Raw genomic sequence first — 23,111 nt, forward strand, 5'->3', positions numbered from 1 at the left:
TATGCCAACCAATCACGAGCGACTTTACTTGTTTAAAAGGAAGCGGTTCCGTCCAATACTCAGTAAGAAAATTAAAGCCTGGCGTGGCCACGTGTGGTTTTGCTGCCAATCACGAGCGATTTCACTTGTTTGAGAATAGTGGTTTCAGCCAATACTGAGTTGGTTATTCAAGCCAGACCTGGCCAGCCGCGCGGGTTTGCTGCATTCATATGCTAATTAGGGCCATTAGTACAGCTGATCGCTCTCCACATACGTCAGAGTCCGTTTCCGACAATTTGTGGCACGACAAACGCGGACAAGCACGGGTTGCAAATTGTCGGAAACTGACGAAAATCAGGCAGATCTGCGGGAGTTTACGGGGGTTTACGGGGACGAAAATCTCACTTTTCATGCAGTGCCCCTTACTACCAATGGGCAATCAGCAATCCAGTGAATAGAGATCAGTGCAAATACATCAGTCTGCCGATGAATTTTCTCAGAGCCATGATGCCATCTAGTGTTCATTTATTTTAACTTACTTCAGAGTCATTAGCCATTAAACATGTAGAGGAAACATTCATCTTGGTTGGATTATTTCAGTTGTTTAATAACTGGTTCCTGTCTAAAGGTGAACCTTGCTTCTTAGATTGATAAGTATCATGTGTTTGCTTAAATAGGGTGGTTTTCCTACCTGCAACGGCAGCATGGTCAAACCTAGGAATATTTGTACCACTTTCAGATTTAGAGTTCAAAGTTTTCTATCTAGGAGACACCAGCTGATTGCATCAGGATGACCAAATATACAAGAAGATATTTGCTTGCATTGTCCTGTTAACTCTGCAGCAATCCCTCACACTGAGCATGCTTTTAGCAACAGTGGAGAGGAAAACTTCCTTTGAACAGGAAGAAACCTCCAGCAGAACAGACTCACTGTGAGCTTCCTTCTGCAGATGCCAACTGGCAGTTCAGGTAGACAGAAGCTGACATAGAAAAAGGAACATAGAAACACTGATCCACAGATAGTTTCTGTGTTAGAAATTGTAACGTTAAACTAACTCCAGAGGTGGTTCTGTTTGGGAAAGAAATAACCAAGCGAAGAGCTAGGAGTCTGTTTTCATGCCAAAAGGGATGTTAGAGATCATATACAGTACTGTGTGTACCAATATTGAAAGGTAGGCTTCTTTTGTTGTCCACTTAAAGATGGGAGTACTTCTGGGTCATTTTGAATTCAGCTTTGAATTTTTTTGGTTTTTATACAGAGGATTAAAAATCAGTCATTTAGGCAGTTTTTTTGTTGTTGCTTTTTTAATGGACTTTCTGGGAAAACTTCAGGCTTTGGGGGTTCTTAAGTACGTGAATAAGAATCTCCTCATTGCAAGTTTTGCATAGACCAAAAATACCAAATAAGATCTTTGGACAACAACACACTCGGGATACAAATTGAAATGACAGATTTTCTTCCAGGATTTTCCTGTATTTAGCTCTATCCATTCCCCGATCAACACTGACAAGCCCTTTGTTCATGGTTAAATTCCTTCACCTGATGCTGCCAGCAGCAGGTTTTATGATGTTTTAGCACTTCTCTCCATGTTTGCTGCTGTGTCTCCTTAGAAAAACTTAAACACAACATGTAGCCTCTCAGCTGGGAACTTCTTGGAAATGTTGTCATTTTGTATACACAAAATTTAATGAGATTTCATCACATTAAATCTCAGTAAAGTAGAGGTTTGTGGTCAGACGATAGGACATGCTGAAGTTTTGAAAGGTTAAAATGCTTTTGCATTGCCCTTAATTTCTGTATAACAATTTTTCATCGTAATGTTAAGCAAGTTAAAGATTAGATTAACAACTGAAATAGTTTTCCCTCTGTGCACTTTAGGGTTTCTTAATGTTTACGTTAGGTGCACCATTTAAAAATGTACCCCTTAGTTTCCTTTATCCAATTTGTAAAGCAACAAAACTTCTGTTTTCAACTTTGAATCATCCACCAGGTCCACCTCTCTGAATTATTAGATCAGTTTTCAGACTTCGATGACTGATTTAGTCATCATAGTGGGGGATTTTAAAATTCATGCTGACATTAAAGGTGATACTTTAAAGGTGGAGGATACTCGCGATTTTTTGGAAAAACCTGCCCTCTCCACACATGCACAACCCTGTACCTGCTCCTGAGAGGGAACGCCTTTCAAACATGTGTGAGAGTGTGAGCCCATTTCTCCTGATTCTCAATGATAAGACGGTCGCTCGGATGGATCTCATCTCACCCATATTTATAAATAAAACGTTTCCCCACAAATACTTGTCCATTAATTATAACATTACATGTTTGTATGTGTGTGTGCTATAGTTGAAATATGGAGATGTTTGTGGGGTAAATAAAGATCTGTGGCCACTGTAGAACTAAGTAAAAAATAAATAAACTGATCCTCCCTGGAAAGTTACAATATAGAGGTAGAGATAGCTTTACTAGCAGTGATGTGCCTGTCGAGTAGAAACTTTGCAACTGAGGCATCAGTGGGAAGCCCGAGCTGTGCTTTCAGTGTGGGAAAGAATCTCCCAAAAACACCCTGGTAGTTTCTCTCCTCTGAGGCCTTTCTTTTCTTCTCATACACTTCATAGACACTTTTTCTCTTACAACCCTCAGCCATTTTCAAACAACCGCGGTGAGAAAGGCGAGTTTCAATGACTGGCTGAAACTGTAGCTCAGCCCATAAAAGGGAAAAAGACAGTTAACTGAGGACGAGCATGTAGGACGGCCTTACATAAATATTTCACCAGAATGACTGACAATTAGGAGGACCACTTATTTTGATGATGCACCCAGAAAAAGAAAATCCTTCAGTATACCTTTAAATACTTTAAATGGTTTAAAATGGGCCGCCGGTGACTCGGTGGATTTTGAGAGGTTAGTCTTCATTTAGACTTTATTGGTTTTGTTTAAAATATGCGTAGTCCCACACATTCTAATCGTCATACATTGGACCTTGTGCTTATATATAACATTAACCGAGAAGAAATAATAATATTTCAAACTTTTACCTTGGTAGATCATTATCACATAATGCTGTTATAAATTATAAAGAATCTGTTCCACTGTTTATCTCCTCTGTATCTCTGAACAATACTGCAGAGGGCGTAATTTAAATTATTCATCCTACAAAAAAACTATGATTTTGTTGATGAGATTACTTCTCATCTCTGCACTGCTTAGACAACGTAGCCCTTAAATAAAGAAGGACTTTTTTAATAGGAGGCTGGCTCCTTGTTTTAATACACTTTGAAGCATAATATCAACTAGAAAGGAATCCTGCCTAGTCTTCAAAAAAACAGTTTACTGCTGTATAAAACAACCCTTTGTAAATCAAGAACACCATATTTATCTTCATTAGATATAAAGAATTAGAATAATCTTAGATTTATTTTTAATGCAGTTGCCAAACTCACCCCAAGCTATAGATCTGTTGAACTGTCCACCCCCCTGCTCTTAGAAATAAAAATTTTATGTTAATATTTATAAATGAGATTTATGCTATTAAGCATAAGATAATTTGGCTGCTTAGTGGAACAGTAGGTAGCATTGCTGTCTTTAAGCAAGAAGGTTCTGGGTCCAATTCTCGGGGTCTGTATCCATGGAGTTTGCATGTTCTCCCTGAGCATGCATGGATTCTCTCTGGGTACCCTGGCTTCCTCCCACAGTCCAACAACATGGCTGTTAGGTTAACTGGCTTCTCTAAACTCTCCTTAGATGTGAGTGTGAATGGTTATTATTTCGGTTTGTCTTTGTGTTGCCCTGCGATGGACTGGCGACCTGTTCAGGATGGACCCCAGCTCTCATCTGTAGACAGCTGAAGATAGGCACCACCATCTATCTTCAGCGGTTTAGGCTGTACTCATCCAATCGAAGTTTCAGAGTTAGAAAAATTATTGTCTTCATCTAAGCCTTCAACTTGTATGTTAGATCCAGTTCCAGCCAGGTTATTTAGGGAAGTAGTCCCTTTGATCTCCTCCTCCATTATAGATGTGATTAATCTATCCCTGTGACTTGGTCAATTATACACCTATATCTAATCTTCCTTTATCATCTAACTTTTTTTGAGAAAATAGTTCCTAAACAAGCGTTTAGCCACCTAAACGTTAATGAACTTTTTGAAGAGCTCAGCTCTGGTGAAAATCACTAATGATATTCTCATGGCCTCAGATAATGGACTTGTCCCTGTACCTGTTATTCTCAGTGCTTGATCAAAATATTCTTTTAGAAAGTCTATTTTTAGGAATCGAGGGAACAGCGCTAGGCTGGTTTGAATCTTATTTGTCTGACAGATTTCTGTTTATGTTAATGATAAATCCCGCCTTGGTTACCTGTGGAGTACTACCTCAGGTGATAAGGCCAATTCTCTTTCCTATATAAATGCTCCCAATTGGTAGGATTATTAGACAGTTTTTGTGTGTTTAGTCTTGTTTCTCATTTTCTCCATGGGCTCATCTTTTTTTTTTAATATAATTTATTGTAACAGTATGTGATCTCTTTCATCCTTTGACATGAAAACTGGCTCAGTTTCTTTTTCAGACAGAGCCACCCGTGGAGGTAGTTTACGGTTATCTTTTGTATCTCTTCTTCTTTCTGTATGTCTGCTTCTCTCTCCTTGAACGTCAGTCGGCCTCAGCAGATGGCCGCTCACACTGAGCCTGGTTCTGCCGGAGATTTCTTCGTGTTAAAAGGGAGTTTTTTCTCTCCACTGTTGCTGGATGCATGTTTGGCGTGAGTGAGCGCTGTAAATTGGTGCTAAGGAGTCAAAAACAAAATAAAAGGGAATATCATTGCTGCACGCTCATCCAGGAAGACTGTGTCCTGCAAGTCAATAACTCAATGTAATCAGCTAGTTTTCCTTAGAAGAAAAATCTAACCAATCTGACTTTAATGTCTTATTGAAATTTCTCTGTGAATTGGTGCCATATAAACTAAATTTAAACAATTAATTAAACACCTGCAGGGACTGAAACCCAAACACAAAAAACACACAGATGGCTGAAACAAAACATGGGCATTTTTTATTTTATTTTTTTCTGCAAAATACAAACACTACCACAGATCTGAGTGAGGGAGTTCTGCAACAAACGATGAGCACCTGGTTCACTGTTGAGTCAGGTGGCGACAGAAGGCCCGCTCATGCCGCTAACAATTTCTGGGTAAATCTAAGCCCAATAGCTGGAAGCATATGTGATGGGGGCGATCAAACTCTTACATTGTTTGATCAGAATACATTTATTAATGTCACCAGATGAAAAAAAAAGTACAACAATTTTTATTAGAGCTTTTTAGGTACCAGACAAAGATCCAGATTTATGTGCACATAAGTGGAGCTGCTTAGTTTACATCCTCTCTTAAAGCCAGCCTCCTACCTTCACCTGCAGTCAGCTGGCGCCACCTGGAGCCTAGAGATGAGCTCCTGGCTCATTTTCCTCACATCTTTTCAGTCTGACACTGAGAATATGCAGCTAATGAACAGCAACATGTGTTGCTTCACCATTTTCTAAACAAATCGTGGTGCTAGCAGAAAAATTAAAGAGTGGCTGAGGGGTCGAGCTCCAAATATACAGTTTAAAGCAAAAATATTCAAATTAGAACCCCCAGCCACCCCTGTCTCTTTAATACACAAAAAAAAAACAAAGGAAGCAAAAGTAAAACACTAGCGGGGATATTAATAGCAGTCCTGCTTTATTAAATAAAACAAACAAAAAACTGGATGTGTGGCTGGTGTCAGACTGACTGAAATAGGGTGCAGGAATTTTGGGGTGGAAATGACTGAGCTTCATGTTTAAAAGCTGGAATAGCCTAGCAGGTTTTTAACCAACCTCAGCCTCTAAACTAAAATGGCTTCATAAACAGAGGTAGCTGCAAAGTTCAACTATTTATTGGTGTTTTATATCTCATAAAAGGAGACAAACAGATTCAGTTGCTGAGCATGATTTTTTTTAGCCTAATTTTAGAATGCAAAAAAACAAAAACAAAAAAAAGTTTGTTGTTCTACTAGAACTTTAAATTCAACAATTTCAAAAATGCTTGGAAGTCATAAACAAACAAAAAAACGTCCATAATTGATGCCTGAATATATTTAATCAAAACATCCAGCTCTCAGTCTCTGAACTCTCTGAACATTTCTCAGATCTCATATTCAGACAAGGTCTACATCTGGAAGTAGAGGTTTCATTTGTTTTTTAGTGGGATACGTTTTCTAAGCTATTAGGCCAAATTATTTGGACTTTATGTAAATGACTGTGTTTTATGATCTGATTTTACATGTTTGCATTGGTTGGTATGGGTTTTTTATTTCTTTAAAACTGGATATGATAAATATTAGTACCTTGAGATACCATTTTAAATAAAATTTGCATAAATATACATCCTGCTAATAATACCCGGTTACTTCCATTAAGTCATCACAGCATCGCTCTAATAGGATATTCCTTTAAATAAATGACCTGAGTAATTTGCGCTTCCTGCAAATGTTAATGAACAAGTGTGCAGCTGTTGTGTTTGCTGCTGTAAACTGTCACAGGGTCTGACACCAGCCTCTAAAATGTTGAGCTTCCTTTTGTGTTTATACCTCAGATAGAAGAGTGGACCGCAGAGCACAATAAAACATGCCTTAGTCAAAATAACAAAGGAAACCTTCGTTTCTAAAACAGAACATCACAGGTTTGTGCACCTAACTCTCTCCACAGCTCTGACCAATATCACAGCGTTGCTCCGTTATCATTTTGTAAAAACTTGTGTTACAGTGGGAAAAATGGCCAAAACCAAAATCTAACTTAGTGTGGACTAGAAAGAAAACAGTGAAAGGGAACCACAACAGAGGGATCAACAAAGGAATGGGCTGAGAAGTATTAGTTATAAATAAATGGCCAAAAAACATGCAGAACATTGCAGTGATTTAGTGACTAGAGACTCATTAGAACCACAGGAGCATAAAAAGCAGAACTGTCATTTAACGTCTAATTAATTTTAAAGATAAAGAACATAGTAAAAAGCATATTTAGTGTTTTAATGGAAACCATTTAACCATTTTGAAGAAGCATTGCTTAGACACACATTTCTAACTTTTTCCCTTTTTTGATTTTTTTTACATAAATAATTCAAAAAATAAATAAACGCCACAAAATCTATAATAAACAAGCCTAATGATTCTACTTTTACACTAGTTTATGGCCATCATATTCCAGGGGTAAATGGGTTGGAGTTATTTGGCTGTAGTTCAAAAGTTTGCCTCTAGGTGTCCCACATCCCACTTTCTAAATGTAGCTGTTTTTTGAGGTTTTAGTTGAAACTTATTTGCTGCCACAGCAGCTGTGATTCCAGTTTATACCCAGCAGTCATTAGGAAACAAAAGAAAACATGGAACAATGGTTATTCTGTAGTGGTTCATTTTCACAGTTTGTTTCTCAGGTTCAGATCCAGCCTCCTCTGCTCCTTTTTTCTTGGTTTTGGCTCTCTGGATTGTTTTTAGCCACGCAACTCAGAAAGCTAATGAAAAACTGAGTATCTCAGTATCAAATAAATGTATACAATGTTTAATTACTAAGCAACCTGTTGCCCTCGCTCCCACAGACCTCTCTACAACCATCTCAACACCCTCGCCTGTCCTCAAGCCTTTCGAATAACAGAACCAATAGCAGCTTCTATGTGGCTTTTAAACTTCCAATAAAACTGTTCCTCTGTTAGTCGAAAATCCCCCTTATCAGCACCTTCTCCTTCACTCTTTTCCTACTTGTTTCCTCAGCTTATTTCCCTCTCAATTCCTTCGTCTTTTCTTGTGCAAAACATTTAAAGCATTTGTTTGTGTTGAACCTGCAACGCAGCTTGCATAAGAACTGCAGACCGAGTGCTCGAGCACAGATCCTCACCAGCAGCTTCGCTGTACAGAGTACCAGACTTCTTGACCTTTTCATTAGTTTGCAGCAGACTTATTATCCCCACACTGTCCTAAACACACTGAAAACAAGCAGTAAATATACACCGTCCGACCTCCCAGCTTTCTATCATCTCAAGCATAATACGCATCTATCAGCGTACACATTAAGAAAAAAAAGAAACATTTCCCAAGTTTCAAATGTGTGTCAAAAAGTTTTTGTAAAAAAGTCTGAGGTCCGATTTAGCAAAGGGAAGACAAAGTTTTTACTCAAAATAATTATTATAAAAAGATTTAAAGAGTTTTTGGTAAAACCCTTTCAACTTTACCACAGAGTTTAAATAGCAGACAGGTCAGAGAGAAAGATGCCGAGAAGATTAAACTGTGTATTATTTAATGAGTTGACATATCTCTGCTTCTGTCTCCTTGAACCCCAGTCGGTCACAGCAAATCTCCGCTCACACTGAACCTGGTTCTTATGAAGGTTTCTTCCTGTTAAAATGGTATATTTCATATATTTCATGGTTGATGTTGGTCAGACTATATTTATCATATATTTGGTGACTTGGATGGATTATAGATGCAGTAAACTTTTGCTGCATGAACTTCTTCCCCCGCAGATTATAAATAATCTTGAAAATATTTTGACACACAGATCAAACTCCAAAATTTTAGTTTTTTTCAGGTTTTGTGCACTGATCCTGACCTGCAGTATCGCAAGACCAGCCGCCTCAACGACACGCCACCATTAAACATAAAGCACATGCATTCCGTACGAGAAGAATATGATATTATTAATAATAATAATAATAATAATAACACTATATGGTAACTTTCTCTGCACCCCCACCCTGTGCCTGAGGGCGGCTCCCATTATGAGGCCCAGCCTTCTGATAGCCTCATTCGTTTTACTGATGGGCTGTGACGTTCCTCCTGATTGGGCAGCGGCTGCATTAGGAAACCCCCGTTGCCATGGTGATCCTCGCGCTCCTCGCTGCCTTCGTATGAGCTGCCGCAGCTGGACGCACTGTCGCCAGGGGAGCTGCCAGATTCGTGCGGCCCGCGGCCGCCGCCCATGGAGTACCCGGCTGGGTTCATGCCTGCTCTTAGTCCGGCCCCGACCGCGCCGACGCTGCGGTCCCTGGGAGGAGACGCGGGCTCACACTTTATGTGAAGGTTGTGATGAACTGAGGGGAGGTCCAGGTTAGAGTTCTGGCACAAGTTTCTGTGGACAGAGGATTAGATTTCCCATCAAACAGCCCTCATAAACCTCACACATTACTTAGAAACAATCTAAATGGATTTATTCTGGGTTAAGGTAACAGTATGTTTGACATTTTTAAAACATTTCAAAATAACTGGGGAACAATGATCAAATCAATTGTTTTTACTGGTACATTACTGCACCATAAAACCAAATATTGAAAAAACCTAACCTTTAATTTCAGCACATTATTTAAAACTAAATAGATCCGATAATAACAGCAGACAAACTCAGAGTGTTAAAGACCCACCCCATGTGTCCCAGTGCAGAGTGCTGCAGACTGTGGAGCTGCTGCTGCTGCCAGCTCGTCACTGATCCCAGACCAGAACCTCCAAACCCAGAAAGAGAGGACAGGTCACCGCCGAGGGAGAACTCTGAGGGAGGGAAAAAATATGTCCTTAAACATCTCTTCAAAATGAGGCCTGCAGCCTTCAGCAGCTTTCATCAGTGCGTCTGCACTCACCTGTGCTGTAAGAGGAAATGGCGGATGGATAACCACCAATGCCAGACGCAGCGATGGACACTGCAGGTGTCTGAGCCGCCTGGGAGTGATTTATTCTCTGGTTCTGGACATTCGAGAAAAAAATAATTCTGAATGTTATATAGTTAGTTTAAGATTTTGCTCCATTATTGTTGCAACATGCAAAGAACACATTTGTAAACAGATTTAAAAATGTAATACAAATGCAACAAGAAATAAAACTTAAAAATTGAAAAAATTATTCATCAAAAGAGATTTTGAGAGTAACTTTAGTGTTTTCTTAGGTTTTTATTTATTTTTATTTTTTTAGTGTTTTATATTTTCACTTTTTTGATTTCTCTTTTTCAGGTTGAGTTTTAGGAATTGCATTATTTTCAAATTGTGTTTTATAGATCACATTCTCTTCACTTTACGCCCAATATAAATGCTCTCTTCTTGCTCATAAAAATGAAATACATGCTTGTAACATAACACAACATAAAAACAACATCTGTTCAACTTTTATCTCTAAGTTTTCATTTTATTGTATATGAGTTCTTAGATATTTCTTGTTTGCCCTCTTGTGTCAGTCTCCTTTTCCCTAACTCCCTTCCTGCCTCTGTTCACACCTGCTCCCAGTCTGCTAATTAGCCTGGTCTCTGTTTCCCTCCCGTCACTCTTTGTCATCATTTCTTTGCCCCCTTGTTTTGAATATTCCTTGTTTTCAGTAGTTTTGGATTTTTGCTTTTGTTACCCTTTTTGTTATTAAAATTTGCAAGTAACCACCTTCAGCTTTTGTTTCTGCATTGGGTCCACCTTCAAACCTCCACCCCACTGTGGCAGTACAAACCAGCCAGATATGGACCCAGCAAATTGGGAGCAGGGGTGAAAAGAGGAGGCAAGAAGGGAGCTGGGGCAAAGGAGACTGACACAAGAGGGCGAACAAGAAACTAAGAACTCATATAAAATAAAAAATAAGTTGAACACAAAAATGGAAATAAGACCAATGAAAACTTAGAGATACAACTTGAACAGAACCAAAACCATGACACTCAGAGTCTAGAATAACCTGCCGGTGGACTGAGTTCTAAATGCTATTTTATTCTGTTGCTCCTCTTTTTTAATTCTATATAGAGCATTTAAAAGTGATAATGTCTAAAATAATATTAGAAATGAAAATAAAAACTAAAAATATGTTTATAATCTACAAAGTTTAGGTGAACGCTGACCCCTGCACTTCAAGGGTCAGTATCCGTAGATCTTCCTATGACCCAGTACTCTTGAAGTGGCCCTATGCCTTAAAAAGGATGGTGACCCCATGGGAACTGAAAACATGTCGTGACACCACAGGTAAAAACTATACAAAGGTACAACTAACTTTAAAAAATGGGAAATGATGAGAATCACTCACAACGGTTGGCATGATGGAGCACTTGTTGGGTGGCATCAGTGTCCGCAGGTCAGGCTTGTGGCTCATGCTCATTTGAGGAGGACTCTTGTCCTGCATGTTCTTGGAGATACTGGCTGAAGACATGAGTCCAGGGGAGGCGCAATGAGAGCCAAAGCTGCCGTTTCCTGTGAGAAAACATAATCCAGTGTTACCTGAAGCTCATTCTGACCATGATGACGGTTTAGAGTTAGTTGTGGAAGAGAAGAGTGCAGACGGCCTTACCTACACTGGAGACAATAGTGTTTGGAAGCTCGGAACCCAGCAGCCCTGCAGGGAGACGGAAAAATATTTCACACTGTTACACAAAGAAAGACCAGTGCTGCTCTCTGGGTCTTATATCCATGAAAAACATTTATTGAGTCTGTGTAAATATAAAATCCCAACATAAACATGACAAGTGTTAAAGGTCCTGCTGGGTGTTAGCCCCTCTTGGATTAGCAGGTAGCTTTGCTGTCCAAAGAGTCATTGAACTGGATTTCCACTGAATAACGGACACATATCCAATAAAAAAGTAAAAAAAAAAATCCACTGGACTTTATTTCCAAGTTTGAAGACGTTTCCCTTCCCATCCAGGAAGCTTTTACATTTCAAGTTCCAGGCTTTACCCAGTAGCCCAATAAAGAAAATCTCAGACCCCTAAGTATAACAGTCCCATGGAAGCCCATGTCAGGGGGGTGTTGGGATATGGGATCAGAGATTGCATGAATGATTGAAGACTAAATTTGACTTTTGAAAATCCAATATGAAAAACGGCCAAAAGATGGCGAAAGTGTATCTATATCTAGTGTGAATGAGAGGTCGTATATAGCAAGGAAAGCACACACCCTAATTTTTAACTCGCATACACAGTCAGTTATTGACGCTTGTACATCAGCTGTTGCCGTAGCTCCCCCGGCAAACGTGTAGTTTGTGTGGCCGCACGAACAGCAGCTTGATGACCATGGGCTAAGTCATGTTTCATTTTGCCCTCTCCATTCAATTCAATCTTCTTTCCATTTTCAGTTTAAATTATTATGACTTTTAACTCTCCGTTGAATGGAGCCGTAAACGGCGCAAGGTGACTTTCCGTGTAGAACTTACATGTAGCACTGTATCACAATTTATCTGGTGCAAGAAACGAGAGGAGGAGATACACGCTTTCCTAAGACCCGCCCCCTTCTTCTTCTGATTGGCTAATACTGTTAGTTTCTCTCTATTGGCTGTCAAAAACAAGGGGATTTCGATTGCCTTTTTAAAATTTATTTACTGTCAATTTATTTTCGAGTGATTATTTTTGCCCTTGGGGAAACGCTACCAGCTGGTAATCCAGCCTCAGGCTGGAATACTTTAATCCCTGCAGTTCCAGAGCTGTGGGGCTTTAAACTTTTGGTGTCACCAGCATTTCTGAGTTGCTAGTTGTAAACACCCGGGTGGATTTTGAGAGGTAAAGGGGAATTGTTGGCCTGGCTGGACAGGCGAGGTCTTCTGTTCCCCTGTAATGGGTTTAGAGTTGCAATGATAGCGGGAAGGAATCAAATCAATTGCTGCATTGTAAGTTTTTGAAAGCTGAAATCTGATTCCACCCTCTCTGTTTGATGTTGTTTTTTTTTTTTAACGCAGATGGCTTCCTTCACGCCCCTCTCAAACCACCTGCCTTCTTTGTCCAAAATATGAACATTCTGGACAAATCAACAATTTTTCTGACATTTTGAATTGAAAAAAAAACTTCCTGGATGGGAAGTAAAAACCTTTTCAAACTTGGAAACAAAGTCCAGTGGATTCTTTTTTTTTTTTTTTTTTTTACTTTTTTTTTTTACTTTTTTTTTAAAATCACTATAACCTGGAAGACTGAGAATCTTCACCAGCAAACAGACACTAATCAAGTTATCTTGTAACTTTTAAAAACTTTTTACCGAATTCATCGTCAGAAAATCCTGATTAACCCCTGAACTAAAGTGCAACTGAACGTAGACATACCTGCATTTTCTGTGCTGGAAGGCCTTTGAGGGGACATGGTGTTTCTCTGCAAGGACGAGTGAGTGACAGGCAGAAGGTTGTGATTACCCCCTAAGCCCTGGTGGGTGTACAGCAGCCCGCCGGGGTTGCTGCCTGGGATGCTCACCCCCATGTCATAGCTGGAGGGAGGCAGACCCTGCTGGACCAAGTGGAGAATTTTTATAGAAACTCCATAAAACAAAGACTTTAAACAGAAACCAGGCCTAAACTTACGCAGAGTCTCTGTCTGTTGATCATCAGATCGATGTCCTCAGTCAGTTTGCAGTACTTGTCATCTAACTCTGGGCTCTGGCCAGCAGAGTCATCGGCTTCAATGTCAGGGCTTTCGCAGCCGTTTAAACCCTTCTTACGTAGAGTCTGGGGGAAAAACATGAAAAACATGCATAAGTGAATATGCCTTTAAAAAGAAGCCAAGGTGAAGGCTTGCAGCTCAGGAAAATATACTTAATTGTTTTGGTTTAACCCTAGTTTCTTAAAAAATAGCAGAACAAATTAAAATAAAGCTTGTCTTAAAATGTTAAGGCCTCCATAAACAATTTCTCCTTAAATTGAGCAGTGCTGACCACCTGAGGGCGCTGTCTGATCAGAGACGGACACCAGAAAGGTATAGTAGCAAACAGCACTGGAATCAACCAGGGTAAGAAGCAGAGGATCTGATCAGCTGTTACCAACATGGGACACGCGTGTTCTGAGTCCTACATGTTGAACTCACACACATGTACGGATGCTGTGAGAATGAGCCCACTGTCTGGACTACATGTCGGTGTTGTGAGACATCTGTTCACATAAGTATCAGGTGATGATAAATGTGTGTGTGTGTGGACAGTATGCGGTTTGGCTCCTGGCGACCTGCTTCAGCACTTCGCAGTCCATTAGTCCAGCCTGTCAACGGAGGGACAAGCAGGGTCCCCCAGCTGCTGGACCAGCAATAGTATCCGACTCATCCCATCCGTTTCCACCTGTTCTCCTTTACAGAGAAAGAGGGCGGAGTTTGGGCAGGCAGCTCCCACCAATACAAGCGTGGCTACGAGAGGGATGGCCGTAGAAGGCTATTTTTTGCTCCAAAGACTGTCAGAGCTTCTTGTTACTCGCGTCACTCCTCCCAAACAAACACACACACATACACACACAGACACACACTCAGACAAAGTAAAACAATAAAACCTCCTCAGCTAAGGACTGAACTTGGGATTCAGATGTAACTCGAACTGTGAAAAGTTTTCAGATCTAGTGTTTTAGGTTTATTTTAACTCCATAACACTAGATAACAGTGACATGGTAGAGCTTCTTTAGAGCTTATTTTTGGTGAAGAAATTATCCCCATGGATGTGGACAGCATTGGTTGGTTCAGAAAAAGACACCAAAAGGTTTACTGAAGCGTAGACCAGTGGCGGTTTAGAGGTAAAGCTTGTGACCCGTAAGGCCTAGGTGCACGAAACCCTGAGGTCCAGAAGGCAGCGTAAAAGAACGGCATTTCCAAAGCCACCACAATTGCTTGGATCATGAAGTTTGAAGAATTCAGACACACAATATTAACTGTTCATTTATTTTGCTTCCTGGTCCCCCAGGTTTATGGCCGGATGGTCGGTTTCTATTGGTTCTGTGTACATTTATCAGCCCGCGGTCAAGGGCCAGGTGGTGCACTGCACTTATGGAGGGAATTTTGATCAGTTATTTCTAAAAAGAAATAACTGTAAATTAAAATAAAAAGACATACAAAAATAAAGTTTTGAAAAAACAATTGTTTTGAGACTTACTTCCTGTTTTCTCAGATTTATTTATTTTTTATTTATTTCAAATGTATTCTTTATATATATATAATATTATTTTTTAATTGCATTTCATGGATCACTTTCATTTCACTTCTGTAGGCAGAATTTTCTCTGCAGTGGGATGTATTCTATCGGTCTCCATGGACACTAGCAAAAACATTGTATTGGTTACTGTGCTCTTGAAGTAAAGTGAATTTGATCTGTAAAACACAATTTGAAAAGAAAAACTTATTATTCATAAAATTCAAACTGAAAAAAATTTCTTAAAAAAGAGTGAAAATGTGAATTCTATTAAATGAAATCCTGAAAATACAGATTTGAAAAATAAATTCGAGAAAACAACACATTTTCTCTCAAAACCTGTTTTCGATTTACACAACTTTGGTTCTGGAATGCATTTTTCCTAAAATTTCTATTTACAAAATGTATTCTGTACATGCAACAATAAAATTCACTCCATATATGCTTTACTTGATGCAGCAATAAAGCTTTGCCAACGTTATTAATGAGTGTCAGAAGCAGTTGTGAACCCGCTGAGTCTCTTCTGAAAAGGCTGTTAGTCCTGAGCGCAGCTGTCAATGGTTCGAGTCCCGACCTGTTGACCTTTGTTGCTTTCATTTTCCCCTCTATTAACCCCATTTCCTGTCAACTCACTGTCAAACTAAAGCCCACTAGCTAAAACAAATCATAATAAATCCACTATACAGCCTTGATTCTGATGCATACATTTAAAATAATATGAGTTGTTAAAATCAGCTAAAACAGCAGCCTTCAACTGATTAGCTGTTAGCCTCCCACACATCTGATGACTTAATTATTATTTTGCAAACATACACTCACCGGCCACTTTATTAGGTACACCTGTCCAACTGCTCGTTAACACTTAATTTCTAAGCAGCCAATCACATGGCGGCAACTCAGTGCATTTAGGCATGTAGACATGGTCAGACAATCTCCTGCAGTTCAAACCGAGCATCAGTACGGGGAAGAAAGGTGATTTGAGTGACTTTGAACGTGGCATGATTGTTGGTGCCAGAAGGGCTGGTCTGAGTATTTCAGAAACTGCTGATCTACTGGGATTTTCACGCACAACCATCTCTAGGGTTTACAGAGAATGGTCCGAAAAAGAAAAAACATCCAGTGAGCGGCAGTTCTGTGGGCGGAAATGTCTTGCTGATGCCAGAGGTCAGAGGAGAATGGCCAGACTGGTTCGAGCTGATAGGAGGGCAACAGTGACTCAAATAACCACCCCTTACAACCAAGGTGGGCAGAAGAGCATCTCTGAAAGCACAGTACATCGAACTTTGAGGCAGATGGGCTACAGCAGCAGAAGACCACACCGGGTGCCACTCCTTTCAGCTAAGAACAGGAAACTGAGGCTACAATTTGCACAAGCTCATCGAAATTGGACGATAAAAGATTGGAAAAACGTTGCCTGGTCTGATGAGTCTCGGTTTCTGCTGCGACATTCGGATGGTAGGGTCAGAATTTGGCGTCTACAACATGAAAGCATGGATCCATCCTGCCTTGTATCAATGGTTCAGGCTGGTGGTGGTGGTGTCATGGTGTGGGGAATATTTTCTTGGCACTCTTTGGGCCCCTTGGTACCAATTGAGCATCGTTGCAACACCACAGCCTACCTGAGTGTTGTTGCTGACCATGTCCATCCCTTTATGACCACAATGTTCCCAACTTCTGATGGCTACTTTCAGCAGGATAATGCGTCATGTCATAAAGCTGGAATCATCTCAGACTGGTTTCTTGAACATGACAATGAGTTCACTGTACTCATATGGCCTCCACAGTCACCAGATCCCAATCCAATAGAGCATCTTTGGGATGTGGTGGAACGGGAGATTCACATCATGAATGTGCAGCCGACAAATCTGCGGCAACTGTGTGATGCCATCATGTCAATATGGACCAAACTCCCTGAGGAATGCTTCCAGCACCTTGTTGAATCTATGCCACGAAGAATTGAGGCAGTTCTGAAGGCAAAAGGGGGTCCAACCCGTTACTAGCATGGGGTACCTAATAAAGTGACCGGTGAGTGTAATCAAATGCAGTGAGTGAAACTTTCAGTTTCCTTTGCAACAAAACCTGATGGTTTACTAAGATTTATCCAAAATCATGTAAACCAGGGGTCTTCAACGTTTTCCAGGCCAAGGACCCCCAAACTGATGGTGAGATGGAGCGGGGACCCCCTAATTATATATATGGTATGAAATAGTGTAATATCACACTGGTCCTATAGTTACTCTATTACATATGGAGTAATGTAACTAAAGTAATTTCTCCCAGGGATTATTAAAGTATTTCTGATTATGATTCCTGGTTGATGGGACAGGTGTTGTGAATGAAACGGTGTCTAGCTTGAAAGAGCTCCTGTGTGTCGCTGAATGTTTGCATTGATGACTGAAAGACATCTTCTGCCTCCATTTATCTGTTTACTACAGCGTGTTGAATTCATGTTTATGTGGATTTATAGACATTTCAATTAGTGGAAAAACTGCCAGGGGGGAATATATAAAAAAAAGCATAATGAACCAAAACTTTAGGGGTGACGGTCCCCTGTTGAAGACCTCCGATGTAAAGCATCCATATCCTAAGAGCATCTGCTCAGCGCGTCCAACCCTGATCATGTAAACTCAGGAGAAATATGGGAAACGTCACCTTCTAATTTCCTCTCTGACATGTTATCATTCAGCTAAGTAAATCTCAGGGACATAACCTAAAATGATTGACTCTATTAGCAGCAATTTCTGAGCAACTTTATGATGGCTGTGTGAGCAAATGTGCATAAAACCCAGAAGTGATACAGCTAAAAAAAAAAAAGAAAACTGTAGAGGACGTACAGTAAAACCGTAGCAGCCGCCATCACCTCCTACATCCATTCAACCTCCGCATTCCCTTTGCTTTTCCATTGATTCTGCTTCCTCTTTTTTAGACTCACTCACGTCCCACTGCTCAGCTTTTTTCGTGGGTGGTCTCCCACTCTACCACTTCCACACCAGATGACAGTCCGGATGCACATGTCCACCACTCTGTGTATTTCTGTAGAGGCTCTGATAGAGACGTTGTTCTCAGGACCGTTCAACTTTGACAGCCCCAACACACACACACACACACGCTTAAATTAGTTCAAGCCAAATAAAAATATAATTTCTACTTTTAAAGGGTTCACTCTTTCCTAACCACCCCATTTTCTAAAATAAGTTCTAATTTTAGTCGCCATCTATTAGCAAGGAAACATAACAATCCGCAGGTGTTGTAAGGAACCATCAGTTCCTCAGTTTGACTTGGAACACTTGTGAAAACAAAGGCGGAAAAAAAAAAGAAAAGAAAAGCTGAGATTTAAAATGTTTATGTGAGATTTTATTAGAGAGTCTCTGGAATTTGGTCAGATATTAAAAGCTGAACAAATTCTGACTTTTTAATGCTGAGATTTTCTTAAATATTAAATTAAACATATTGATATTACCATTAATTAGCCCATCGTAAAGTTTTATGAGGAGCTGTTGCTGCTATAAAAACTGTGAGGAAAAAGGAGGAACGGAAGAGGAGGAAGTTGTGGCGAAATAAAACAAGTCTGAAGTTACTTCTATTTCTTCTCTTTTTTTTGTTAACCATAGCTCACAAGTTAGTAATACACACACAGAGAAAAAACACTCAGTCATTCACAGCAAACCACAGTCACCCACACTGGCAGCCCGTCATGGCTATTCTTAGCCATGTTCTAGGCTATTTTTAGACCCCTGCTGGTTTCCAGTCATTTAGCAGGGAGGGATCTCAGCCAACACAAAGGAACTGGAAGGTCCTGTGAGCGTCAGTTTCATCTGTTTCTAATCTGAAAACAGCATGAAGCTCAACACACACACACACCCACACCAACACACACTGATGAGGCAGAGCTCGCCTAAAAAGAAGGTTAACAGAGTTACAGCGAGGAATGCAGAACTCCTCTGATTTAAAAATAGCAACAAGGTTCCCAGACAAAACGAACACAAAACAAACAGCTGATGCTTATCTGGCCTGCAGCCTGTTCATATACACACACACACAGACGCACGCCACAAAGCCACATGAGGGCAGGAAAAGATGACCAAAACAAAGGAGCTTCTCTTTGACTGAATTCCTGCACAGCTGGGTTTGGATTGGTGTGCAGGACCCGCCGTAGTACCATCCAGAACCAAGACTTCAAACCATCTCAAAAAAACTTTAAAGGGATTATTAAAAATTACTTTTAAATTATATTTCGAGTCTTTTTCTAATGACAAAATCCTTACAATAGTCTTCAGTGAAAACTTTGATTGTGTGTGAATATAAATTGTGACAAAAACTACAACCAGGCAGAGACTGAGACAAAACAACCATGAACATTTTATTATGTTTCTAATTGATTTTGATCGGAGGATGAGTCTTAGTCTTTGTGTTAAAGAGGGATGATTCAATTCAATTCAGTTTATTTCTACAGCGCCAATTTACAACACATATCAACACACATCATCAACCAGCTCATCCAGTCAGTGATTAAAAGTTTTCAGTCTAAGGAAAACCAGCATTGACTCATTGACTCGAAGGCAATCCCTAACACTAAGCATGCTTGTAGCAACTGTGGAGAGGAAAAACTCCCTTTTAACTAGTGTTGTGCCAATGCCATTTGTCGGCCCCAATACTGATACTTGGCTGTGCAGTAGGGCTGGGTATTTTCGCCAAAGTCCTGAATTGATTCAATTTTAATTCATACAGTTTTAAATCAATTAATTTCGATTCGATCTGTTTTTACAATAATGAAAGTGGTTCCACTGTGAATCAAAATACTCATGTATTTTATTTTTTTCCTGTCATATTATATGCAAAATCCATATTAAATACAAAATCCAAACTTGTAAATCAGACAGTTTAAAAATGAGATGTGAACAAAAATGTTTCAAAAGTGCCAACTTGTTTGTGAAAAGTGAAAAAGTGAAGCCTCACTCGAGCAAGCAGACGTGACACAGCGGGGACACAGCAGACATGCATGAGCTGCATTATCTCCACTGCACAAACCATATGTGCAGCGTTGTCTGTAACAACTAAAGGGTGTTTGCTGGTCAGCCCCCATTACAGGTGCTGGTCATAAAATTAGAATATCATGAAAAAGTAGATTGATTTCAGTAATTCCATTTAAAAAGTGAAACTTGTATATTATATTCATACATTACATACAAACTCATATATTTCAGATGTTTATTTTGTTTAATTTTGATGATTACAAATGACAACAAATGAAAATCTCAAATTCATCATATCAGAAAATTAGAATATTGTGAAAAGGTTCAAAATTGATGGCCCCTGGTGCCACACTCTAATCAGCTAATTAACTCAAACCACCTGCAAAAGCCTTTAAATGGTCTTTCAGTCTAGTTCTATAGGCTACACAATCATGGGGAAGACTGCTGACTTGACAGTTGTCCAAAAGACGACCATCGACACCTTGCACAAGGAGGGCAAGACACAAAAGGTCATCGCTAAAGAGGCTGGCTGTTCACAGAGCTCAGTGTCCAAGCACATTAATAGAGAGGCGAAGGGAAGGAAAAGATGTGGTCGAAAAAAGTGTACAAGCAAGAGAGATAACCGCACCCTGGAGAGGATTGTGAAACAAAACCCCTTCAAAAATGTGGGGGAGATTCACAAAGAGTGGACTGCAGCTGGAGTGAGTGCTTCAAGAACCACCACACACAGACGTATGAAAGACATGGGTTTCTGCTGTCGCATTCCTTGTGTCAAGCCACTCTTGAACCACAGACAGCGTCAGAAGCGTCTTGCCTGGGCTAAAGAGAAACAGGACTGGACTGCTGGTGAGTGGTCCAAAGTCATGTTCTCTGATGAAAGTAAATTTTGCATTTCCTTTGGAAATCAAGGTCCCAGAGTCTGGAGGAAAAGAAGAGAGGCACTTCATCCACGTTGCTTGAAGTCCAGTGTAAAGTTTCCACAGTCAGTGATGGTTTGGGGTGCCATGTCATCTGCTGGTGTTGGTCCATTGTGTTTTCTGAGGTCCAGGGTAAACGCAGCCACATACCAGGAAGTTTTAGAGCACTTCATGCTTCCTGCAGCTGACCAACTTTTTGGAGATGCAGATTTCATTTTCCAACAGGACTTGGCACCTGCACACAGTGCCAAAGCTACCAGTACCTGGTTGAAGGACCATGGTATCCCTGTTCTTAATTGGCCAGCAAACTCTCCTGACCTTAACCCCATAGAAAATCTATGGGGTATTGTGAAGAAGAAGATGCAATACACCAGACCCAACAATTCAGAAGAGCTAAAAGCCACTATTAGAGCAACCTGGGCTATCATAACACCTGAGCAGTGCCACAGACTGATCGACTCCATGCCACGCCGCATTGCTGCAGTAATACAGGCCAAAGGAGGCCCAACTAAATACTGAGTGCTGTACATGCTCATACTTTTCATGTTCATACTTTTCAGTTGGCCAACATTTCTATAAATCCTTTGTTTTTATTAGTCTTCAGTAATATTCTAATTTTCTGATATGATGAATTTGAGATTTTCATTTGTTGTCATTTGTAATCATCAAAATTAAACAAAATAAACATCTGAAATATATGAGTTTGTATGTAATGTATGAATATAATATACAAGTTTCACTTTTTAAATGGAATTACTGAAATCAATCTACTTTTTCATGATATTCTAATTTTATGACCAACATCTGTAGTTAATGTCTTCAGTCAAACTATTTGCTATATTTGCAGCTGTCTGGCTTGAAGTCATGTTGAGTGCATCTTTCCTGCTCATTTGAATGTGAACGTCACGCGTGTCACTATAAAAATGAATCAATCTAATTTCCTAGACATCGATTTTGCAAAAATGTAAAGGAATCGATTTAAAAATGATTAAATCGATTTTTTTACCCAGCCCTACTGTGCAGTACTGTCCTATGATACCATCTGTTTGAAATTGATGTGTGTGTGTATATATATGAAGAACTGGATTCTACTTGGATGTAAAATAATTGCCATCATGGCTTTATCAAGCTGTGGCCTACCTTAGTGAAGCAGAAGATAGGCTAATACAAAGTGAATCAAGTAGAACTTTTTATTGCCTACCTGGAATGGGTGACAAAAGTTGAAGAAACTTTTTGCTCCCAAAACGGTATCTTTGCCCTATCTGTTGTGACTCGCTGATACAGATACCACCATTTTAGCGCTGGATTGTGGCCCCGCCCGATGCTGGTATTGGTGCTACACTACTTTTAACAGGAAGAAACCTATAGCATGAACCAGGCTCAGTGTGAGCGGCCATCTGCTGAGGCCGACTGGGTTTCAAGGAGACAGAAGAAAAGACACAAAAAGCAGCTGTAAAAGGCGGCCCTGTCCAGGAAACACACAGCCAGGCAGACGAGATCTGAGCCAGCTCCCATGTCAGAGGATGAAGAGAGCACATCCAGTTACTCACAGTCAGAGAAACAGGACTACACTGAAAAACAGGCCGATGCCCAAAATCTAATAATAACATTGTTTTATTTCAGCTGCATTATCAATCCCTACCACCCAGTTCTTTATATTAAAAATACTGTTCCCAGTTTACACACTGTGGTGAACTATATCTGTATTTTCTAATATCTGATATTTCTTGTAAGCATTCATATTGAATTCTCTCACTTTAAGACTTTAAGAAAAAGCAGAGAGAGCATAACGTTGGAGATTGAGGGATTGCATTAGAGTCAATGAACTTTGAATCAATTTGACTGGATGATCTTGTGCCTTGAGATGACGTGCTGTGAATTGGCGCTATATAAATAAACTGAAATGAATTTATAGATATGTTATTAGCTAATCTGTACACTAGGGGTGGAACGGTTCACAAAATCCATGGTTCAGTTCGATTCACGGTTTAGTGGTCACGGTTTTCGGTTTTCGGTTTGGTTGGATTCGGTATATAAAATTTTATGAAATTAATGAAAAAAATCCCCCAAAAAATAATGGATTGTAATTATTTTAAATGATCCGCAGAAACCTTGGATCATTTCCGTTTTGCTGCTTTGAATTTAATCATCTGGCGCATGCTCTCTACCATCTCCAAGGGACTCAGAGGGGAGCGGACGAAGCCACAACGGAGGCTGTAGCTTTGCTTTGAGCAGCCTGTCTGGAGCGCAGCGGGGGTTGCTGGCGGAGTATGAGGGATTTCAGGGTTAGCATGACATGTTGCTGTTAGCATAAACAAAACGTGTTGCACAAAGCTTGCACACTGTTGCACTTTTATCCACAACTTTCTTTCC

At 40.0% G+C, this 23,111-nt stretch overlaps 1 protein-coding gene across 2 annotated transcripts in view; it reads right to left on the reverse strand.

The window, feature by feature from the left end:
* Positions 1-5,006: 5,006 nt before the first annotated feature.
* Positions 5,007-23,111, reverse strand: part of LOC119799203 (myocyte-specific enhancer factor 2C-like) — a 45,432-nt gene continuing 27,327 nt past the window's right edge. Inside the window, exons 5-11 of one of the 2 annotated variants that reach the window (XM_038309003.1) lie at positions 13,269-13,412; positions 13,017-13,194; positions 11,283-11,327; positions 11,022-11,185; positions 9,614-9,716; positions 9,401-9,524; positions 5,007-9,111 (exon numbers count right to left, since the gene is read on the reverse strand). In XM_038309003.1, the coding sequence (XP_038164931.1) occupies positions 8,760-9,111; positions 9,401-9,524; positions 9,614-9,716; positions 11,022-11,185; positions 11,283-11,327; positions 13,017-13,194; positions 13,269-13,412 (1,110 nt within the window). In that variant the 3' untranslated portion in view covers positions 5,007-8,759. The remainder of the gene's footprint in view (positions 9,112-9,400; positions 9,525-9,613; positions 9,717-11,021; positions 11,186-11,282; positions 11,328-13,016; positions 13,195-13,268; positions 13,413-23,111) is intronic. The other variant, XM_038309005.1, reaches the window with a different exon arrangement.

Source organism: Cyprinodon tularosa, unplaced genomic scaffold, assembly GCF_016077235.1.
Source record: "Cyprinodon tularosa strain WSP-4 unplaced genomic scaffold, ASM1607723v1 ctg653, whole genome shotgun sequence".
NCBI classification, from domain to species: domain Eukaryota; kingdom Metazoa; phylum Chordata; class Actinopteri; order Cyprinodontiformes; family Cyprinodontidae; genus Cyprinodon; species Cyprinodon tularosa.